This window comes from Apodemus sylvaticus, chromosome 16, assembly GCF_947179515.1.
Source record: "Apodemus sylvaticus chromosome 16, mApoSyl1.1, whole genome shotgun sequence".
Lineage (NCBI taxonomy): Eukaryota > Metazoa > Chordata > Mammalia > Rodentia > Muridae > Apodemus > Apodemus sylvaticus.
In genome coordinates this window covers 47,337,170-47,355,398 of record NC_067487.1, presented here as the reverse complement: position 1 = coordinate 47,355,398, position 18,229 = coordinate 47,337,170, and the positions used below count along the sequence as shown (strand labels likewise).

The following is an 18,229-nucleotide window of genomic DNA, read 5'->3' as shown; positions in this document are numbered from 1 at the left end:
ACATAGCAATCTGGGTGCAACAGCATGTGGCTGTGATCCCAGAACTGCAGAGACAGGAAGATCTAGCTGAACCGGTAAGTTTCAGGTTTAGCGAGATACCCTGTCTCAAAAAATAGTGGGAACTGCTTGAGGAAGACGCCCAGTGTCAATCTCCGGTCTCCTCACGCATGTGCATACACATGTACATACACACACACACACACACACACACACACACACACACGCACATGGAATTTAAAAAAATGTCCTAAAATTGGTCACAAAGCACATTTCCTTTTAGCTATTTTCTTGGGTTGTAAGAATTGATAAGAAAAATACAAATGGAGGTTCAGAGGAATGTTTATGAACAATTCCTGCTGAGTTCCTGCTCAGTTTCGAAGGAAATAGGTTAATTTGTCCCAGCTTTCTTAAAACAGACAGACCCCATGGCCCTTCCCTGGAGGACGGTGCAACTTGCTGTCGAGTAGGAAGTGTTGAGCTTTCTCACTGAGTGGAGGAAGGTCTCCATTGAGAGGCACAGGGCCGCCATGTGTCCCACGAGGGTGTCCGGTGTTAAGTCCCACAGCTCCACAGTTAATACCTTGTGGCTTCAGACCAAGGGAGTACTTCTTCAGAAATCACATGACCTTAGAAGGGACCCCTGCTTAGATACCTGCGGTTCCTTTTCCCAGATCTCACTAGCACACTGGGTTTCATCAGTTTCAGGAACCTCATGAGAGATCACGCTTCTGGTTTTGGTGGGTCATTTTCTTGTCAGTTTTTTTTTTTCTTTCACAAATTCACACTTGCACCAAGGGAAAAGGGAGACACTGTCAGTTTTGTTTATATATAACTGTGGTCATGATGTCTCCATTTATTCTGACTTTTAACTGTTTGGTAAAGTATAATTCATGCATTATAATGACACTCATTTAAGACATACTTCCAGAGATGTATAGTCACCACTATAATCTAACTGTACGACATTTAATCTACTTTCTATCCTTATAGATTTGCCTGTCCTGGGCATTTTTTTTTATTGGATATTTTCTTTATTTACATTTCAAATGTTTTCCCCTTTCCAGGTCTCCCCTTCAGAACCACCCCATCCCATCCCTTCTCCCCCTGCCTCTCTGAGAGTGTTTCCCTACTTACCCTCCCACTCCTGTCTTCCTGCCCTGGCATTCCCTTACACTGGGGCATTGAACACCCTCAGGTCCAAGGGCCTCTCCTCCCACGATGTCAAACAAGGCCAACCTCTGCTACATATGTGGCCAGCTCCATGGGTCCCTCCATGTGTACTCTTTGGTTGGTGGTCCAGTCCCCGGGAGTTCTGGGGGGGTCTGGCCTGTTGACACTGTTGCTCCCTCCATGGGGGTGCAAACCCCCTCAGTTCCTTCAGTCCCTTCTACAATTGTCCCTTGTCCAAAGCTGGGACAAATTAACCTATCCTTCCTCCACTAGGGACCCCTGCACTCAATCTAATGGTTGGCTGCGAGCATCCACTTCTGTATTTGTCAGGCTCTGACAGAGCCTCTCAGGAGACAGCCATATCAGGCTTCTATCAACAAGCACTTCCCAGCACTCACAATAGCACCCAGGTTTGGTGGCTGTGTATGGGATGGATCCCCGGGTGGGGCAGTCTCTGGATGGTCTCTGCTCCACACTTTGTCTCCATATTTCCTCCTGTGAGTATTTTTTTCACCCTTCTAAGAAGCACTGAAGCATCCACATTTTGGTCTTCCTTCTTCTTAGGCTTCATATGGTCTGTGAATTGAATCTTGGGTATTCCGAGCTTTTGGGCTAATACCCACTTATCAGTGATTGCATCGCATACCATGTGCGTTCTTTTGTGATTGGGTTACCTCACTCAGGATGACATTTTCTCGTTCCACCCATTTGCCTAAGAATTTCATGAATTCATTGTTTTTAATAGCTCAGTAAATACTCCATTGTGTAAATGTACCACATTTTCGGTATCCATTCCTCTGTTGAGGGACATCTGGGTTCCTTCCAGCTTCTGGATATTATAAATAAGACTGCTATGAACAAAGCATGTGGATCATTTGCCCTTATTATGTGCTGGAGCATCTTCTGGGTATATGTCCAGGAGTGGTATAGCTGGGTCCTCAGGTAGTACTATGTTCAATTATCTGAGGAATCTCCAAACTGATTTCTAGAGTGGTGATGGTGCATCCCGCTCTCCTGGGCACAGGACATGGGCAGAGTGCCATCATCCTGCTCCTCCACTTCCAGCGGGAAGCCATCGCTCTGGATCTGCTTCATGAGTTGCCACATTGACTGTGACATTGCATAGTAGATGTTTGGCCTCTGGAATCCATTCAAAGTAGAAGCAGCAGCAACCGTGTATGCTCCCATGTTCTCAAACAGTATCCAGTCACCCACATGCATTTCAGGTGGGTTACAGCCATCACATGTTGGCCCCCAGATGCTGGATGAGTCATTCTTCTCATCTGGCTTGGGTCTCTTCTGCAGCAGGGCCTTCACATGTGCATGATCATAGAGGATGCAGTTAGATGATCCATACACTCCATCATTCACATATATCATTCACATATTCACCATATACGAAGGTTTGCTCATTGGACTCATCTTCATCATCAGAGCTGGCCTGCTCCTTCCACACGGTCTTTTTGGCAATGATGTTGACTGCAAGTGTGAAAGCTGACGTGACATCGTATCTGCCTGGCTCAGCTATGATTCTCCCATCAGATTCAGAGTCTGATGGGAGCTGGGTTAATCACACTGGTGATCTCCTCAAATGTAAGCTTTGTATCTTCAGATCCAGGAAAGCCACCACCAATCTCAAGCAGATACATGCTGAAACCTACTCCTGTTCCCATGTCGCACACACAGCGGGCATCTGACACTGCCTGCACGAGGGTCTCAGGGTCAGTACATCCACTGCCCACATGGAAGCTGACACCAATGACGTCAATATTTAGCTCCTTTGCCCGTTCCAAGAGAAGCCTGCTGGTTTTGAGTGTGGCACTAAACTTAACACTGAGACAACAAACTGCTTTGGAATCACCAGTGGCAATCCACAAAACCAGCTTTGCCTTTGGATGTGCTCTGGCAACTTTCATCAATTCAATTTCAATTTCAGAACTCATCATTTGGACACCGGTACCGGCAGCAGACTTGATTTGAGATACTTGTTTACAAGGATTCACATAGATAATCCTCTCTGGAGGAACCCCAAGCCCCTGCACCAACTGTATTTCAGTCTTGCTTGCACAGTCAAATCCTGTCCTGATGGCAGCTAGAGTGTTCACTATGGCTTTGCTGTCGTTACTCTTGACTGTGTAAAAGGGAATGACACAGGGAAGAGCTTTTAACCACTTCAGGTGCTTCTTTAGAATGTCTCCGAGGTCTGTAACATAGGAAGCATCCTTATCATCAGAGGAAGAGACTTCATTGATTTTTTTTGGTCCAGAATGTCCTTGGCATTCATCAAGAATATGGCAGTCAAACTCTTCCTTAGTAAAGTTGCTCATGGTTCTCGATGTGCCTACAGAAAACCTAGAGATGGACTTAAATTATCCACAGCTCCTCACAAGGCCAACTTATCCAAGAACTCTGAATGCTGTCTCCTTGGTAGCTAGACCCATGGAGACACCGCCACCAAACCCCTGAGGGCGGCCGGTGACATGGCGGCGCGTTGGTGGCTGCAGGGACTGACCATGCCTCATTCATCTCATTCATGACTGACTATTGATGGCTCTGTCTTGCACAGGCCATCAACAAAATAATCAGATACCCTGCCTCTCATTTTACATCTTTCAAATTCTGCCATCCTCCTGGCTTATGACATCTCCCACCAAGGCTGTCTGCTGGTTGCTCCTGTCTGTCCTCCAGAAGAGATGCATAAGTCAAAAGATTTGAGATGAAGAGCAGCGGTGTGAGGGGGCATGTGGCATTTGCCTTTCTGAGCTGTCCCAGGCTACTCTTGACAGAGCCACTTTGTTGGTGTAGTAGGAGCATGAATTGATTCTTTCCATATTTTTAATCCTAAACATAAAATTCCCCAAGGCATTTCTAGAACTAAGCCATAAAACCCAAATCTATTCCCTACTCTTTCTCTGGTTTTTCAAGATAGTGTTTCTCTATGTAACCCCAGCTATCCTGGAACTCACTCTGTAGACCAGGCTGGCCTCCCATTCTTTAAAATACTATATATCTAGGCAGAATCATGGGATAGATGCTCAAATATTATTATATATGCTTAGAATAAAAACCAACCAAATAAATAAATAAACTTAGACTCGCTTGGCAGGATGGTGCCTACTTATATCTCCAGAATTTGACAAGCAGAGTGGAGAAATCATAAATTTCAGGCTAGCCTAGGCTGCAGAACAAGTCTGGAGTCAGCTGGGCTTCATAGTGAGACCCTATTACAAGCAATAAATAAACAATAGACCAGAGGTCTATTTCTTGTTTCTTGGGCCTTAAACTATGAGTACTTCAGTTTAAGCTTTCCTGATTTTTTTCTTTCCTACATTAGAATGAATCCAAAGAATTCTTTTAACATTTACCCTCCTAAAGATGTGGCTACTTTTGAGTTCTCAGATACTAATATTCATCACTAACCTGGCAGTTCCTTTTCTACACAGTATTTCCAGCAGGATGGCTATTACACAGAACATAATGGTGTGCCCAGATCCAATTGGAGTTCTGGGTTAAACAAAAAATAGTTTCCTCCCTCCTAAGGACTTCTTAAAGATTCGGGTGTCTCCTGTCTGTTGTGAACCCTTGAGGACATGGGTGTGGCATTCCGTGTCTCCCAGACCCACATGGGAATTCTTGTAGGGAACATGCTGAGATGCTGGAGGAGCCTCTGACCCTGGCTTCTTTGCAGCATAACTTCTACTTGGTTTCTTTGTGAGTCCTATAACCCCAGGCTTTTCTATCCACACCCCAGTTCTCCAATAACAACTTAGAGGCTTAATATCATTAATAAATACCCAGACCATAAGCTAGGCTGGTTCCCCAACTAACTCTTATTATCCCATTTATTCTACCCTGAGTTCAGCTACATGGCTGTTTTCCTCTCCTCAGCTTAAGTCTGTCCCTGTGTGTGTGTGTGTGTGTGTGTGTGTGTGTGTGTGTATTCTTTTCCATGCTTGATTCTTTTCCAACCAGAAGCCCCACCTTCTAATCCTGCCTCAGCTTATTGGCTATTAGATTTTTATTGACAGGTGATGTTTCCACACAGTATACAGGTTATCCCTACAGAGTCCTTGTTCCTATTGTGTGTCAAGGACAGGTATTTTTAAGCACACTCTGTGACTGAGCTCTGGGTTAGGGTGTTTTAAAAGTGGGGCCATGAGGCGCTGGGTTATGAATGTGTAATGAGTCAAGATCAGCACTAGAACATGGAAACAGCCAGGAGTAGAGGCATGTGCCTGTGGTCTCAGCATGCAGGAGATGGAGGAATGGAGACAGGAAGATCAGGAGTCCAAGACTAGCCTCAGCTAGATAAAGAAAAGTTCCAGGCAAGCCTGGGTTACATAAGAGTCTGTCTCAAAACACTAAAACAACAACAGCAAAGAACCCAACCAACAAACAGCAACAAAAACTTATATATAAAAACATTTATTTATAAAACACATATATATGCATATATTACATATTTTATGTTATATATATAAAGTTATATATACATTTTCCGTGGAGTTTGCCCTAACATGAGAGTATGGACCTGGCCCTAGTCCTGCTCTGCTGTTCATGAGTGGTGTGCCCTTGTGTAAAGTGTTTGTTACTCCTGCATCGTTTTATGCATTTATAAATCATGGAGCTATATTACTTCTGTGAACCTAATTTTACATACCAAAACTCACAGGACCAGTCCCATGCCTGGTTTGCACCGGTGTGTGTGTTGTGTGTGCACAAAGGAGTGACTGTGGGCACACCAATCCCCCCCCCCCCCCAGAGTCTAGCTTGCATCTTCCTCAGGTCTGAACAGTGCACACACACTCCTTCGAGCTGAAGTACTCGTACTAGAGAGGATGCCGCAGGGTCCCTCTCTCAGTTGACTTGGAAGAAATCCTGGTGTTAGGAAGAGGTGACCCCTCTTCCCATTGGGATTCCATTGTGTCATCAAATACCTTCCCCCTCCAACCTTCTCTGTCCGTGTTCTCTTTCATGGTCTCCAAGATCTCATCTCTCTTCATGGAATTATTTTTGTCTATTCTGGACCAGGGTTTTGAGTATTGGGGCCACTGACTGTTGTGTTAGTCTTGGTTAGTGGAAACCTTAGCATGCTGAAGTCAAAAGGACTGCAGGAGAGGTTGAGAAATGTTACCTACCATAGCCTCGTTTTCAAAACACCTCCAATACATACAGCAGCCCTAAAAGAAGATGAGATCTGAGAGAAGGAACTGACTTTAATTTTAGTTTAGAGTCCCCAAATTAGTGTGACCATTAAATGCTGTTTTCATTTAAAATTATGTACTAACCTCATATAAAGCAATTATAACTGAGAATGGTCTTTGGGAATAATAAATAAAAGACCAGAAGGGAAGCCACATGCTTCAGAATACTGCAAGAAGTCTTATACTTGCTTTGGGAAAGAGTTTTTGAACCTCTTGGCTCAAGCTGCATCAGTTTATGTTATTCATTTCTTGGAACCTGTCCCAAAGGGATGGCTTTGGTCTGAGCCCGGGGTTGGCTCTCTGAGACTGTAGAAGACCTAAGGAGAGTGGAGCGGTGATGCAGGCTAAAGTACACACCTCAAAGAGACTGGTGTAAAATCTCTGTAGCCTGTGAACGCGACTGTCTGCGGATGGACAAAGCGATTTTCACTACGTGGTGGGTTTCAGGTTCTTGGGAGGAGCAGTCCCGCGTTATGTCGGCGGCAGGCCTAAATTCAAAGTCAGGTGTTCTATGACTTGTGGGGAATCAAAGACTAGTCGCAGAGGAGTCTTGTGTTCTCGTGGAGGCAGGCAGGCATGGTGTGAACACAAAAGGAGGAATGGCGGCTGCAGTCAGGAACCGGAAGTGGCAAGGCCAAGACTTCGGCCCACCCCTAGACTTCACACTTGAACCTCAGACTGTGAAAGAGTCAGTTTCTGGTACATAGCCACCCAACTTGTGGCCCCTTGTTTGGATAGTCACAAGGCTCTGGTCAGGGTGGGGGTGGGGTGGGTAGGGTTGGGTGGGGTGGGTAGGGTTGGGTGGGGTGGGAGTAGGGGTGGGGTGGAGGTGGAGCAAGCTCTGGGGAGGAAACTTAGCAAAGTCTCCAGTGCTGGGTAAAAGGTCTGGCAGGTGAACCAGCCTGAGGCAGGGAACACTCTACCCTGGGAGGGATGACGCTCCTGTCTTAGGTTACCTTAGTTCTCAGCAGCCCCCCTTGTAACAAGGTGTGAGACACATCTTCTTTCTTCCACATGTCACAGAGCCAGAGTTCTGCCTTTGGCCCTGAGTCCAGACCAGATGTGCCTATTTTCTGCTGCTGCAGATGGGACAACTTGTGTGTGGAAGTGCTAATAGTCATCCAAGCCAGCCAGGAGAATAGTCCCGCAGGCCTCCCTTCTCCACTAGGCCATTGGGAATGGAAGTTGCGATGTCAGACTTGCCTGATTGTTTTCAGACTGGCCTCTCTCTATTTCTTCCTATCCCACAGCCCAGGGATCTCCATACCCTTCCTTCTCCTCTTCCCCCTTTCCTCCTTCCCTCCCTCCCTACCTCTTCTCCCTCCCTCTCCCCCTTCCCCTCCTCTTCTCTCTCCCCCTCTAATCTCAGGCTATTCTTCAGATTAGTATATAGTTCAGTCTGTCCCCAACTTCCAGTCCTTCTGTGTTTACCTCCTGAGAGCTAGGTTGATAGGTGTAAGCCAAGATACCTGGGTCTTAAAGAAAAAAACAAAAGCCTTCTCCTTTATTCCTCCCATAAAACAAAACCAAAACTGTAATTTTTGTAGAGCAGGGTAGTGTATGTACCAGAGAAATTAGGATTCTCTTGCCAAGTTCATGTTAATTTGGCAGTTAGTTTGTGTCCCGTCTTCCTTTAACTGGGTTTAGTAATTCCTACTTTAGAAAAATTTAGTGTCTAAAAACGGCAAATCTATCTTTCTGCCTCTCTGTCTTCTCTCTCTCTCTCTCTCTCTCTCTCTCTCTCTCTCACACACACACACACACACCAGTTTCAAGTGTCTCCCATCATTCTATTTTCAGTTTTAATAGTATTAGGACAGTGTCACGATCAAAGTTTATTTCTACAATTAATATTGGTGTGTGAGCAAAGGGACCTCACTTAAGAAAAAAGTCAACATATTTCTGATTTTATTTAGTGGAAAGTTTGAGACATTATTTTTATAAAGAAATTAGTAAAAGTCTAGACAAGACACAAAATAGAAGCCTTGACTACAACGGTCTTAAATTTTGTGCTACAAAACTTCAAGTCTATAAATCTTTAGTGGATGGCTAGGTACATTTTTGGTTCATGAATAGATAGCCATGAGTACCATTCAGATTAAGATATGAATCAATCTTTCTTTCTTTCTTTCTTTCTTTCTTTCTTTCTTTCTTTCTTTCTTTCTTTCTTTCTTTCTTTCTTTCTTTCTTTTATTGAGGCATGGTTTCTCTGTATAACCCGGACTGTCCTGGAACTCACTATGTAGACCCCTCTGGCCTTAAACTCAGAAATCTACCTGCCTCTCCCTCCCGAGTGCTGGGATTAAAGGCGTGCACCACCACTGCCCGAAGATAAGAAAGGATATTTCTGGTATCCTAAAAGGATCTCTTGTGTCTAGCATCTGACTTCTATTATGATGGCTTAGTTTTAACTTATGTCTACCTTCAGATATGTGGAATCACGCAATAAACCTATATACAAAAAACCCAGTGTTACATGAGACTGCAGTTCTTTTCATTGCAATATATTTTACTCTATAAATGTAAACTTGTTTTTTTTAATTAGAAATGTTTTTTAAATTTAAATATTAAAGTTTGTGGTGGGAAGTTTAGTTTCTTTAGAAACCCGGTTACATTATGTGAATGTGTCTCAGGTTTGGCATGTGAGTCTACTTCGTATTGTCCATAGCAGCTGTTTTTGTCTTGCTCTAGGAGGGGCGTGACTTTGCCAGCTGAGGATAGTTTACATTTGGAATTCTGGGAACTCTGTAGAGGGTATACATATGAGAGGTCTGGTAGGGACCATGGCAGCTGCTGTCCCCACTGCTGCTGTCCCCACTGCTGCTGTCCCTACTGCTGTCCCCACTGCTGCTGTCCCCACTGCTGTCCCCACTGCTGCTGTCCCTGCTGCTGTCCCTGCTGCTGTACCCAATGCTGCTGTCCCCACTGCTGCTGTCCCTGCTGCTGCTGTCCCCGCTGCTGCTGTCCCCACTGTTGCTGTCCCTGCTGCTGTCCCTGCTGCTGCTGTCCCTGCTACTGCTGTCCCCACTGCTGCTGTCCCCACTGCTGCTGTCCCTGCTGCTGTCCCCACTGCTGCTGTCCCCACTGCTGCTGTCCCCACTGCTGCTGTCCCTACTGCTGCTGTCCCAACTCCTGCTGTCCCCACTGCTGCTGTCCCTGCTGCTGCTGTCCCTACTGCTGCTGTCCCAACTCCTGCTGTCCCCACTGCTGCTGTCCCTGCTGCTGGTTGCTCCTGCTGCTTTTCTTGGACTGCTGGTTGGAAATATCCTAACAATGAAGAATGAACTTGTCCCAAGGAACTTGACACCCCAAATCAGCAAGAGGTAGTCTAAAGAGAGCTACACCCTTTTTCTCACCTACCTAGTGTTGGGGGGGGGCGTTGGAAGAGATTGGAGTAGAGAAGGGTGGTAGATATAGGAACCCAAATAAAGTAGGCAAAAGACCAGGCTACACATGTTATTTAGAGTTTTGAATTTAAGTACTTAAACTGGTATGTACTTTACTGGATATATCTTTGGTGGACAAAACATTCACATTTCAATTTGGTATGTCTTTAGGAGTAGAGTTGCTAAGTTATAAAAATATAAACAGGTTAATCTTCAATAGATACTTACTGCAACAAATTTGTACTTTAACTAGCAATGTATGAAGGTTTGAGCCAACAATTTAAACAATGGTATTCAGTATAGAGTAGTTTATTTATCATAATTAAAATTCTAAATCTATATTAAAGATTATGACATGTCTAAAATATCAGCCCAGAATCCATTTCTAATAAAAAACTTCATTTTGTAGTTCAGGGATTCTGATCCTTGCATGGTATCCATCTTATTAGGGGTGATCAGGTAAGGAATCCCATGTTCTGGGTTCCACCAATATCAATGAACTCAGAATCTCTAGATGTGGGTCCTGGACTGTGCTTCATCTTAGGCCAAAGGCCATGAGGCAGTGCCCACGTTTCTAGGGAACCCACTGTGGAGGTGGGGCAGTGCAGGGGGCAGGGCTTCATTCCTTTTCACACCTATGCCCTAGACTAGGCAGTTCAGAATGCTGAGCCCCAGCTGGGCGGTGGTGAAACACGCCTTTAATCCCAGCCCTTGGTAGGCAGAGGCAGGCAAATTTCTGAGTTCAAGACCAGAGTGAGTTCCAGGACAGCCAGGGCTACACAGAGAAACCCTGTCTCGAAAAAAACAAAACAAAACAAAACAAAAAACAGAATGCTGAGCCCTTCACTCTTCCTGTCAGACAGATCCGAAAGCAAAGTGTTTTATCTAGGGAGAAATTCCCCCATCCTTGGATGCATAGAGGACACTGGTGGTCCTGATCTTCTAGTCTCCCTCCTACATTATCCTGGAGATCTGCCCAAGAATGATACAGGAGAAGGACACGTGCAGCTATTCAAGCTGACTTTATTTGTGCTCAGACACAGGAGTGACAGTGGATAGAGTGAAAGTCACACATTTACACAGCTCCCTTCATAGTCTTCATTATCCATTTGAGGTGTTTCTTTGAGAGGAAAGTATAGACGCCAGGCCCTCGGGGATCTCCACACTTCCCCTTAAGGCCAAAAGCTGTGATGCCTCGGAGAATACGATCACATAGCAGAGGGCTTCCAGAATCTCCCTGGAAAAACAAGAGGGTGGGATAAGGTGGGGTCAGTATGGATGGTGAAGAAGTTCTTTAGCACTTAATAGGAAGACCAGCCTAGACTTCACTAAAAATTACTACTTAAAACATCTAGATGACAAGCAATATTTTAATACTTACAGATTAGTAAAAACAAGTGAACATAGTATTACTTATTTTATTCACTGATTTTGAGATTATCTTTTTCCAGAAAGAAGTTCCTCTTGGTCATTTTTTTAAACATGCTTATTAATAACTCAAGGAGTGAAATAGGCAAAAACAGCAGATATACTTAGGTGAAGAGAAAGTCCTATGCTTTCTGGTTCTTCTCACATATATTTATTTTCTCAAAGAAAGAAAACTGAAGTTCTTTCAGGGAAGGGTTGGCTCTATCTCTGTGTGGAGTGATGAGTTATGTGAGAACTGTGGCCACCCCTGCTAAGACACATTTCCTCCCTTGTGTGGCATCTGCACTGTGCAGAATCAGCCCTGTAGATTTGATTCACAGCAGCCAGTCCTGGGCACTGAGAGAACAGGGAAGCACTGCTGGGTTTAGTGTTTCCTCCGGGGCTGGTGTGAGGCAAGCATGCCCTGAGATGCTGCTGTGGCCTCTGGGCGGTGCTTATGATTCCCAAAGAGGGGAAAGCCAGGTTCCTGGGTGCCTTCAGTGAAGGATGTGGGAGATGAGGGTAAAATAAAGAGGAAAGATGGGAAGGACAAATGCCTTGTCTTCTTAGCATTTGGCTCATCTTGGTCCTGAACACAAGGCCTAATTTCTCCTCCTGTGACAACTCCCTGATAACAGCACACTCACCTCAGGGTGACTTGGGGAAAGGTGAGAATTGACAAGCTAGAACTGAGGGTTTAAAAGTTTGCAAAGTAGTCTAGTAGTCTATTTAATTCTTGTCTTTAATCAGGCCCTGTCCCTCCTGCTGTTCGGGACACTGGGTGGGAGGCTTATTCATTCTCTGCTGGGGGTTATGCCTGAGATTGTTTACTAGTCTCGGTGCCAAGAAACTATGGGGTCTGGTCCTAGGTCCCTGGGCAGATTTGGGAATGGCTGGGATTTGAAACACATCAAAGGTTTTTTGAGGTTGTGGTGAGTTGGGAAAGCCTGAAGGCTTTCCAGGAACACTTTAGAATTTTATGTCTTTTGTTTATATCTCTATATTGTAATATAAGAAAAATGAGGAACACCCCTATGTATGTGTATATGTATATGTATCGATATCTGTATATGTATGTTGTCTATGTATAATGTATATATATATGTTTTAAAAATATATTTCAAAAAACATTGTTTTTTAATATATGAAACAAAGTCAATGTAGAAGGTTGCCAATGATCTTGGCAGTGAATTCTTATTTTTAATGATTTTGAAGCTGAGTGAGTAATTTTATTTACCTACATCTTACCAAATTTCAAAAAGCAATAGTAGAAGGCTAGGTGTGGTAGTATATGCCTTTAGTCCCAGCACTTGGGGAGGCAGAGATAGTTGGATCTCAGTGAGTTCCAGAACAGCCAGAGCTACAGAGTGGAACTTTCTGTCTCAACCAACCAACCAACCAACCAGCCAACCAACCAACCAACCAACACAGCAGACCCCCTGGAAGCCAGTGCTCTGACAAGGCCAAGCTTGGCGTCACACCATGCACACCCACGTGCCTTGCTTCAGTAGCTAACACACTCCATCTTGTTTCACTTACATTGCATGAGTCCTTTCCACCCTGGAGGCTTCCTGCACAAATCATATTTAGTCCAATTACAGGGTTAAAATTATAGTGTTTTTCATCATTGCAGGTTTTTCTGTCTATGACAGTGATGTTGACTTCTCTCAGAGTATCAGAGTGAGGTGACTTATTGCGAGAACTCCCCCACCCTGCTACTTGGCATCTGGTTCCTGGTTTCACATCATCCGTCTTTTTAGGTAGATGAAGGACAGCCACATTTCTGTTAATTGTTGCTTTTTTATTTAGCTGTAAGAAGAAAAACATAACCAGTTAGAGTATGGGATTGGTATTAATGTTTAGACTTCTTACCCAGTCCTCTGGGCTCTCTTATTTGTACCAGGGAGGGGACTAGGGAGATACTCTCCCATGTACATGGTGAGACTTTAGATGGTTCTACGTGACTCAAAAAGACAACCAAAGGTACATACCTGTAGAAGTTGTAGATCACCCTCGTGTGTATATTTGTCAAAGCATGGATAGGGAAATGCTTTCTTAACAGATAATATCTGTTGTTCCGGCTCCTTCTTTGTTGAGTGAGCCCCAAGAATGACCTCAGATCTCTTTCCCCTGTAATAGATACAATAATAGTTACTAGCTTAATTGGGGACTGGGCATGACATATATTGGACAGCTTCATTATGCCATTGGCATATATGCTCCTTTTGGAGAAAATTTGTGTCTTGAAAGAATATACCCATTTGGAAGGTATATTACTGCCTTAGATTTATGTAGCTTTAACCTGGTGTTAGGTGCGTAACAAAGGATAGATAGAGCTTTCCTTTGGCTCACAGCTTTGGAGTCTGAGAGCTCACGTCAGGTCTGCTTGACTTCTAATGGGGACTTGTGCCTCCACCATGTCAGCTCACAGAGGTGGGAGTGATGGGGACGTGTGAAGAGGATCGGCTGAGTGACAGGGGGAGCAAGAAAGGGACCAGAGACTGAGCTTGAGCTCAATTGATGAATTGAGTAAGCTACTGATGTTAACCGACTGACTCTGAAGTCTCCATCCACCCTGTTACCAGAATGGAGCCCCAGTGATCTAGCTCTTGAGGGTCCCACTGCCTCTCCGTATGGTTACCCTAAGGACCAAGGTTCCAGCAAATGAACCTTTGAGAAGACAAGTGTCCTTTGAGCCATCACACCTGTCTAACCTCCAACAGCTTATTTATGACAAGATAACTGATGTCTTATTTTTTTTTAAAGAAGCAAATGAGAGAAGTTCCATTTCCAAGATGCAAATCTTGGGTTGGTTTCCACCTTTCGTCTCGTGATGAGCCACGGTTGACAGTTAGGTGGCAAACCCTGAAAGGCAAAGCTCCCAGGAGGAGATCACAAGTAATAACTAAAGGCAGCCTGGAGATGTAAAGCAGTTCCCAGCAGATCTCCCTGTAAGAGAACAAACTCAGGTGGGGAAACTTCCAGAAACCACTGAGCCAAGGACCCTGTGGGCGTGCTGTGCAGGGCACAGATACTTCCTGATGTGTTTCTGCTTAGGGCTCTTGTCACTCACAACCTGTTACGTGCCAAACCATGCAATAGTCACATCGCCTTTCTCCATTATTCTAGCTGAGCCTGGTCTCAAGTAAGACATCATAACTGGACTCTCCAGAGCATGCTTTGGTGAAAATATGTTTTATAAATTGCATGGTCTGATAGTCATGAGCCACATGTGGCTACTACAGACTTTGGTGCATGACCAAGGAAGTGAATTTGCAATTTTAGTTGGCTTCAATTAGTTTGAACTTTTGTTGCCTATGTAGTATTATGACAAGAACACAGGCACTGGGGACATTGTCACCAAGACAACAGAGGAAAAAAGCCACTTGACAGAGAAGGACCAGAAACCCTTCTCCACACAGGATTCACACACTAAATGGAACATGCTCAAGAGAAGTGGGAGAGGAGTATGCTATTTAATGATCCATAGAGCGTCTGGAGTACAGCGCTGCTGGTATTTCAGCCTTACCCCAGCCCACTAGCTTATTAATGCTTGGGAGTGATTCCCCCCCTTTATAAGATAACCAGAGTGATTTTATTTCCACTTAATAAACCCATTTATTATCTTTTTAAAAAAGTCTTGGCTACAATGTATCCTGATCATATTCCCTCCTGTTCTCTGTTCTCCATTTCTTTCCAGATCCACCTCCCTATACTGGCAAGTCTGTGATTCTCTCTCTCTCTCTCTCTCTCTCTCTCTCTCTCTCTCTCTCTGTCTCTCTCTGTCTCTGTCTCTCTCTCTCCATCTCCCCCTCCTCCCCCCCATGGACCTTCAGATAGAGCTTACAGACACTGGATCCTCATTGACTTGACTCCTTGTATTAAATCTGGGCTTAACTTCCTTTCAGATCAACGGGAGGTGTCAAAGACTTCCCTTATATATGAGAAAGTAAGTGGTTTTTCCATGTGTTAGTGAGATGTAGTCTTATTATTATTACTTCTTCTCAATAGACTATCTCTACAAAAGCATTTTAGTCTCAAGAACTTACAAGTTACAATGGGCAGCAGTCAACACCCAGTCCTTTGCAATCAAAGCGCCAGCACAGATGCTCTTTGAACTAAGTTTAAGTAGAACCATGTAGGGTCTTGAGTGAGGAACCACTGTGTCTCCTCCAATGATCCTTTCACAGCCACCTGTTCAACAGAAGAAGGTGAACCAGGTCAGTGCTAACTCTTAATAGTCCCTCACGAAAGCCACATTTCTGGGACAATGCATGCTTTTTGAATTTGGAGAGAATTCTGTATCACCTTATCTTTATGTCCTATGTTGTCCTGGTGTCTCACCCTAAATCTTGGCCCTTTTGGGATCCTGCTGTTACATCCACAGAAGCCTGACACTGGTGTCCCAGGAACCATTCAGCTGGAGTTCTGTCATAACTGTAGTCTCAGAGCTCAGGGTTTGCTAAGGGCAGAGAGCTGTGCAGTGGTCGGCACTAGCAGCAGTTGCTATAGAGGAGCTGCTGGTGTTCACGCAAGCCTAGCTGTCCCTACTTCCCTCTGGATGAGTGTGAATGGAGAAGCAGAGCAAGGAGTGGGTTTATAGAAGCCCACTGCTTTTCCTCCTTCACTCAGAGGCTGTTCAAAAATACAGTATACAAGTTGATGTTAGCACCTTTTAGCTTGACCCTTCATGAAGACTTTGGTCACGGTTAGATTTCAGATATCAAGAGCACCACTCTCATTCACAACTCAAGAGAATAACACGAGTTGCACCTCAGGTTGTCTTTCAATCCACAAGCTAACCATGGTTTAATTAAAGCCCTTTCCAAGTGAGTTATAAGGAGCAGAGGCACTATAAGTAGATAATCCACCTTATCGAAACTTGCACGAGCTGGACCAGGATAGTAGATCCACTGTTAAAGAATGGGGAGACCCAGAGGCATAAGGCAAGCACAGGTGACAGGAGAGGACCTCGTGTCCTGCGACAGAGCTTCTGTTTTTCATCTTCTACACAAAATATTTCTGGATTCTCCTGAAATACTTCTGACCATTTTGGCTGAGTGCTCTGTTTGCTTGAGTAGAGATCAACACTTCTTATTCCATAATTAAGTTCAACTACTTGCCAAATTCACAAGTATCAGTGATAGACCTGGAACTTCTCATCGGATTGAGGAGGGTGAGAGGCAGAAGAGAGAAGGCAGGGTCCACTTTCCAGAAGGGAATTGGGAAGGCAGAATTTTAGACACCAGAAATAGAATGGTGCAGAATCAAAGGAATTTTGGCCACATCCCTAGTTTTCCTGGGGTGACTCCTACAATGCTAGACTGCAAATGAATATCTGTGGACATCATGATGAATTGAAGAAGACCCCCTTTTGCAGGGTTCTGTCTCTGAGCACACATGCTGGCCTGAGCAGGAGGGCCAGGTCGCACCTAATTAGTCTTCAAAGGTCTGTGGTAAGGATTAGAGCAGATGGGAAGCTTTTAAAAACTAACAACTGCTCATCTCCATTCAGAGTTAGGTTTAGTAGAATTTCTGAGGCAGGTGTTCAGGCATTGTTTTAAAAAGCCTTCCAGATTGTTCTATCTAGTCCAGCATGTGAAGCCCGGCTTCCTTGCTCCCTCCCTTTTGGGTCTACACAGCTCCTTCTGAACACAGAAAACAAAGTGTAATGGAAAAAGTCGTCCTTATGGTTTACTTTGAAGAAAATTAATAATTGGATTTTAAAAACCTCACAAAACCAAAATTCAATTATAAATAAATAAAGAGGAAGGAAAACCTGCTCTAATCTCATGCTTGGGGAGGAGTTGGCATGTCTGAGAGCCCGTGTGCTGTACCATGCAGTCAAGTGCTCACTCTTGGTCTCAAACACCTTGGTTTAAAATTCCCTTTCATTGCTAGTCCTAACCTTAATCCTAGGACATCTTTTGGATTCCTGCCCACAACTCCTACCTCTAAAAGCTTATGGGTCCTGGAATAACTGCTTGCATAATTTGCCAGCCATTTTACCCCATGCCAATCTTCCTACCAGGTTCTTTAAGGAACATGGAGAACCTCGCAGAAGCAGTTGTTCTTCCATGGTCAGGGCAAGAGCCGTGATGGCATTCCCACAGGTGCTTTCCCTCAGACAGGAATACTGGTTCCTATTTACTACATAACAGGAACAGGTGAGGAGAAAATACTACAGCTCTTCCAAGCAGTCAGTGTGAGGTCTTCCCCAGAGTCAGGAAGACTTGCCAGGGAAACAAACCAAGAGAAACAGTGAGAAACTCTGCACAGTCCTCATCAGCTTCTGCTGTCTAATGCAGACTCAGTGCAACCCTCGTCAAAGCTGTCTGCACAGTATTTGAAGACAGAAAGGCTGAGATGCCTCATTTACCACTATTTCCTTTCTTGAAAGATAGAGCTGATCTCCCAACTCAAGAGCATTTCAATCATTTCTTTGCTCATCTCAAATTGTCTTTTAGGGCAGGATTCAAGCTATAAATTGGGAGCAATCTCCATTGGTAGTTTTGCTAATTTTTGGAAAGAAATTACAAATATAAATTTTTTTCTTCTAAAATTAATATAATTTAAAAATGAATGCTAGATGTTTCCAGGCTTTAGGTACTCTGTCAGTTACACTTAAGGCACAAAAGGATGTGAGTCTGTCTTACCTTCAGGAATTAGCAGAAGAAAAAAGACAGTAGCAAGAGCCGACACCCGGGGAACACAGGCGTTCCTCATCGTGGCTTTCCCACATCAATCAGCAGGGATCTCTGTTTTTGTTTCTTTCCTCTTATATATGAGAGTACAAAGGATGTGGTTTTAGTTCTTCTCTTTCAAATGTCCAGGTGTAGAGCTGGAAAATGAAACTAAGATAGGCGAGAGCAGGCATGACCCTCATCACCCGCGGTCGGTCGTGATGACTGAGTTAGCGCTGTGGGGTGGAGACGGAGGGTTGCAGCCTCCTACCCATAGTGGAGAGGGAAGGGAATCTTGTTGCCATTAGAATGTAGTTCATAAGCAGGGACAAGAAACGACTCAGTCAGGGTGTCTTCATCAATAGCAATATTATCTTCA

At 44.3% G+C, this 18,229-nt stretch overlaps 1 protein-coding gene and 1 pseudogene across 1 annotated transcript; both read right to left on the bottom strand.

Moving 5' to 3' along the window:
- Positions 1-388: 388 nt before the first annotated feature.
- On the bottom strand, positions 389-3,538 carry LOC127666658 (ornithine decarboxylase-like; annotated as a pseudogene).
- Positions 3,539-10,767: 7,229 nt separating this feature from the next.
- Gzma (granzyme A) lies at positions 10,768-18,007 on the bottom strand. Its single transcript, XM_052159801.1, has 5 exons — positions 17,824-18,007; positions 15,217-15,361; positions 13,159-13,297; positions 12,707-12,976; positions 10,768-10,997 (listed from the first exon to the last, which is right to left on the bottom strand). Exons 1-5 carry the CDS (start codon positions 17,891-17,893, stop codon positions 10,836-10,838), a joined length of 786 nt encoding a protein of 261 aa, XP_052015761.1. The 5' UTR covers positions 17,894-18,007; the 3' UTR covers positions 10,768-10,835.
- Positions 18,008-18,229: the final 222 nt, after the last annotated feature.

Coding starts and splice junctions, on each gene's coding strand:
- Gzma (XM_052159801.1), bottom strand. CDS start 17,893: ATGAGGAACGCCTGTGTTCCCCGGGTGTCGGCTCTTGCTACTGTCTTT. Junction 13,298..15,216: donor ACTGCTGCCCATTGTAACTT/GTAAGTTCTTGA, acceptor TATCTATTACAG/GGGAAAGAGATCTGAGGTCA. Junction 10,998..12,706: donor GTGGAAAGGACTCATGCAAT/GTAAGTGAAACA, acceptor TTGTTTTTCCAG/GGAGATTCTGGAAGCCCTCT.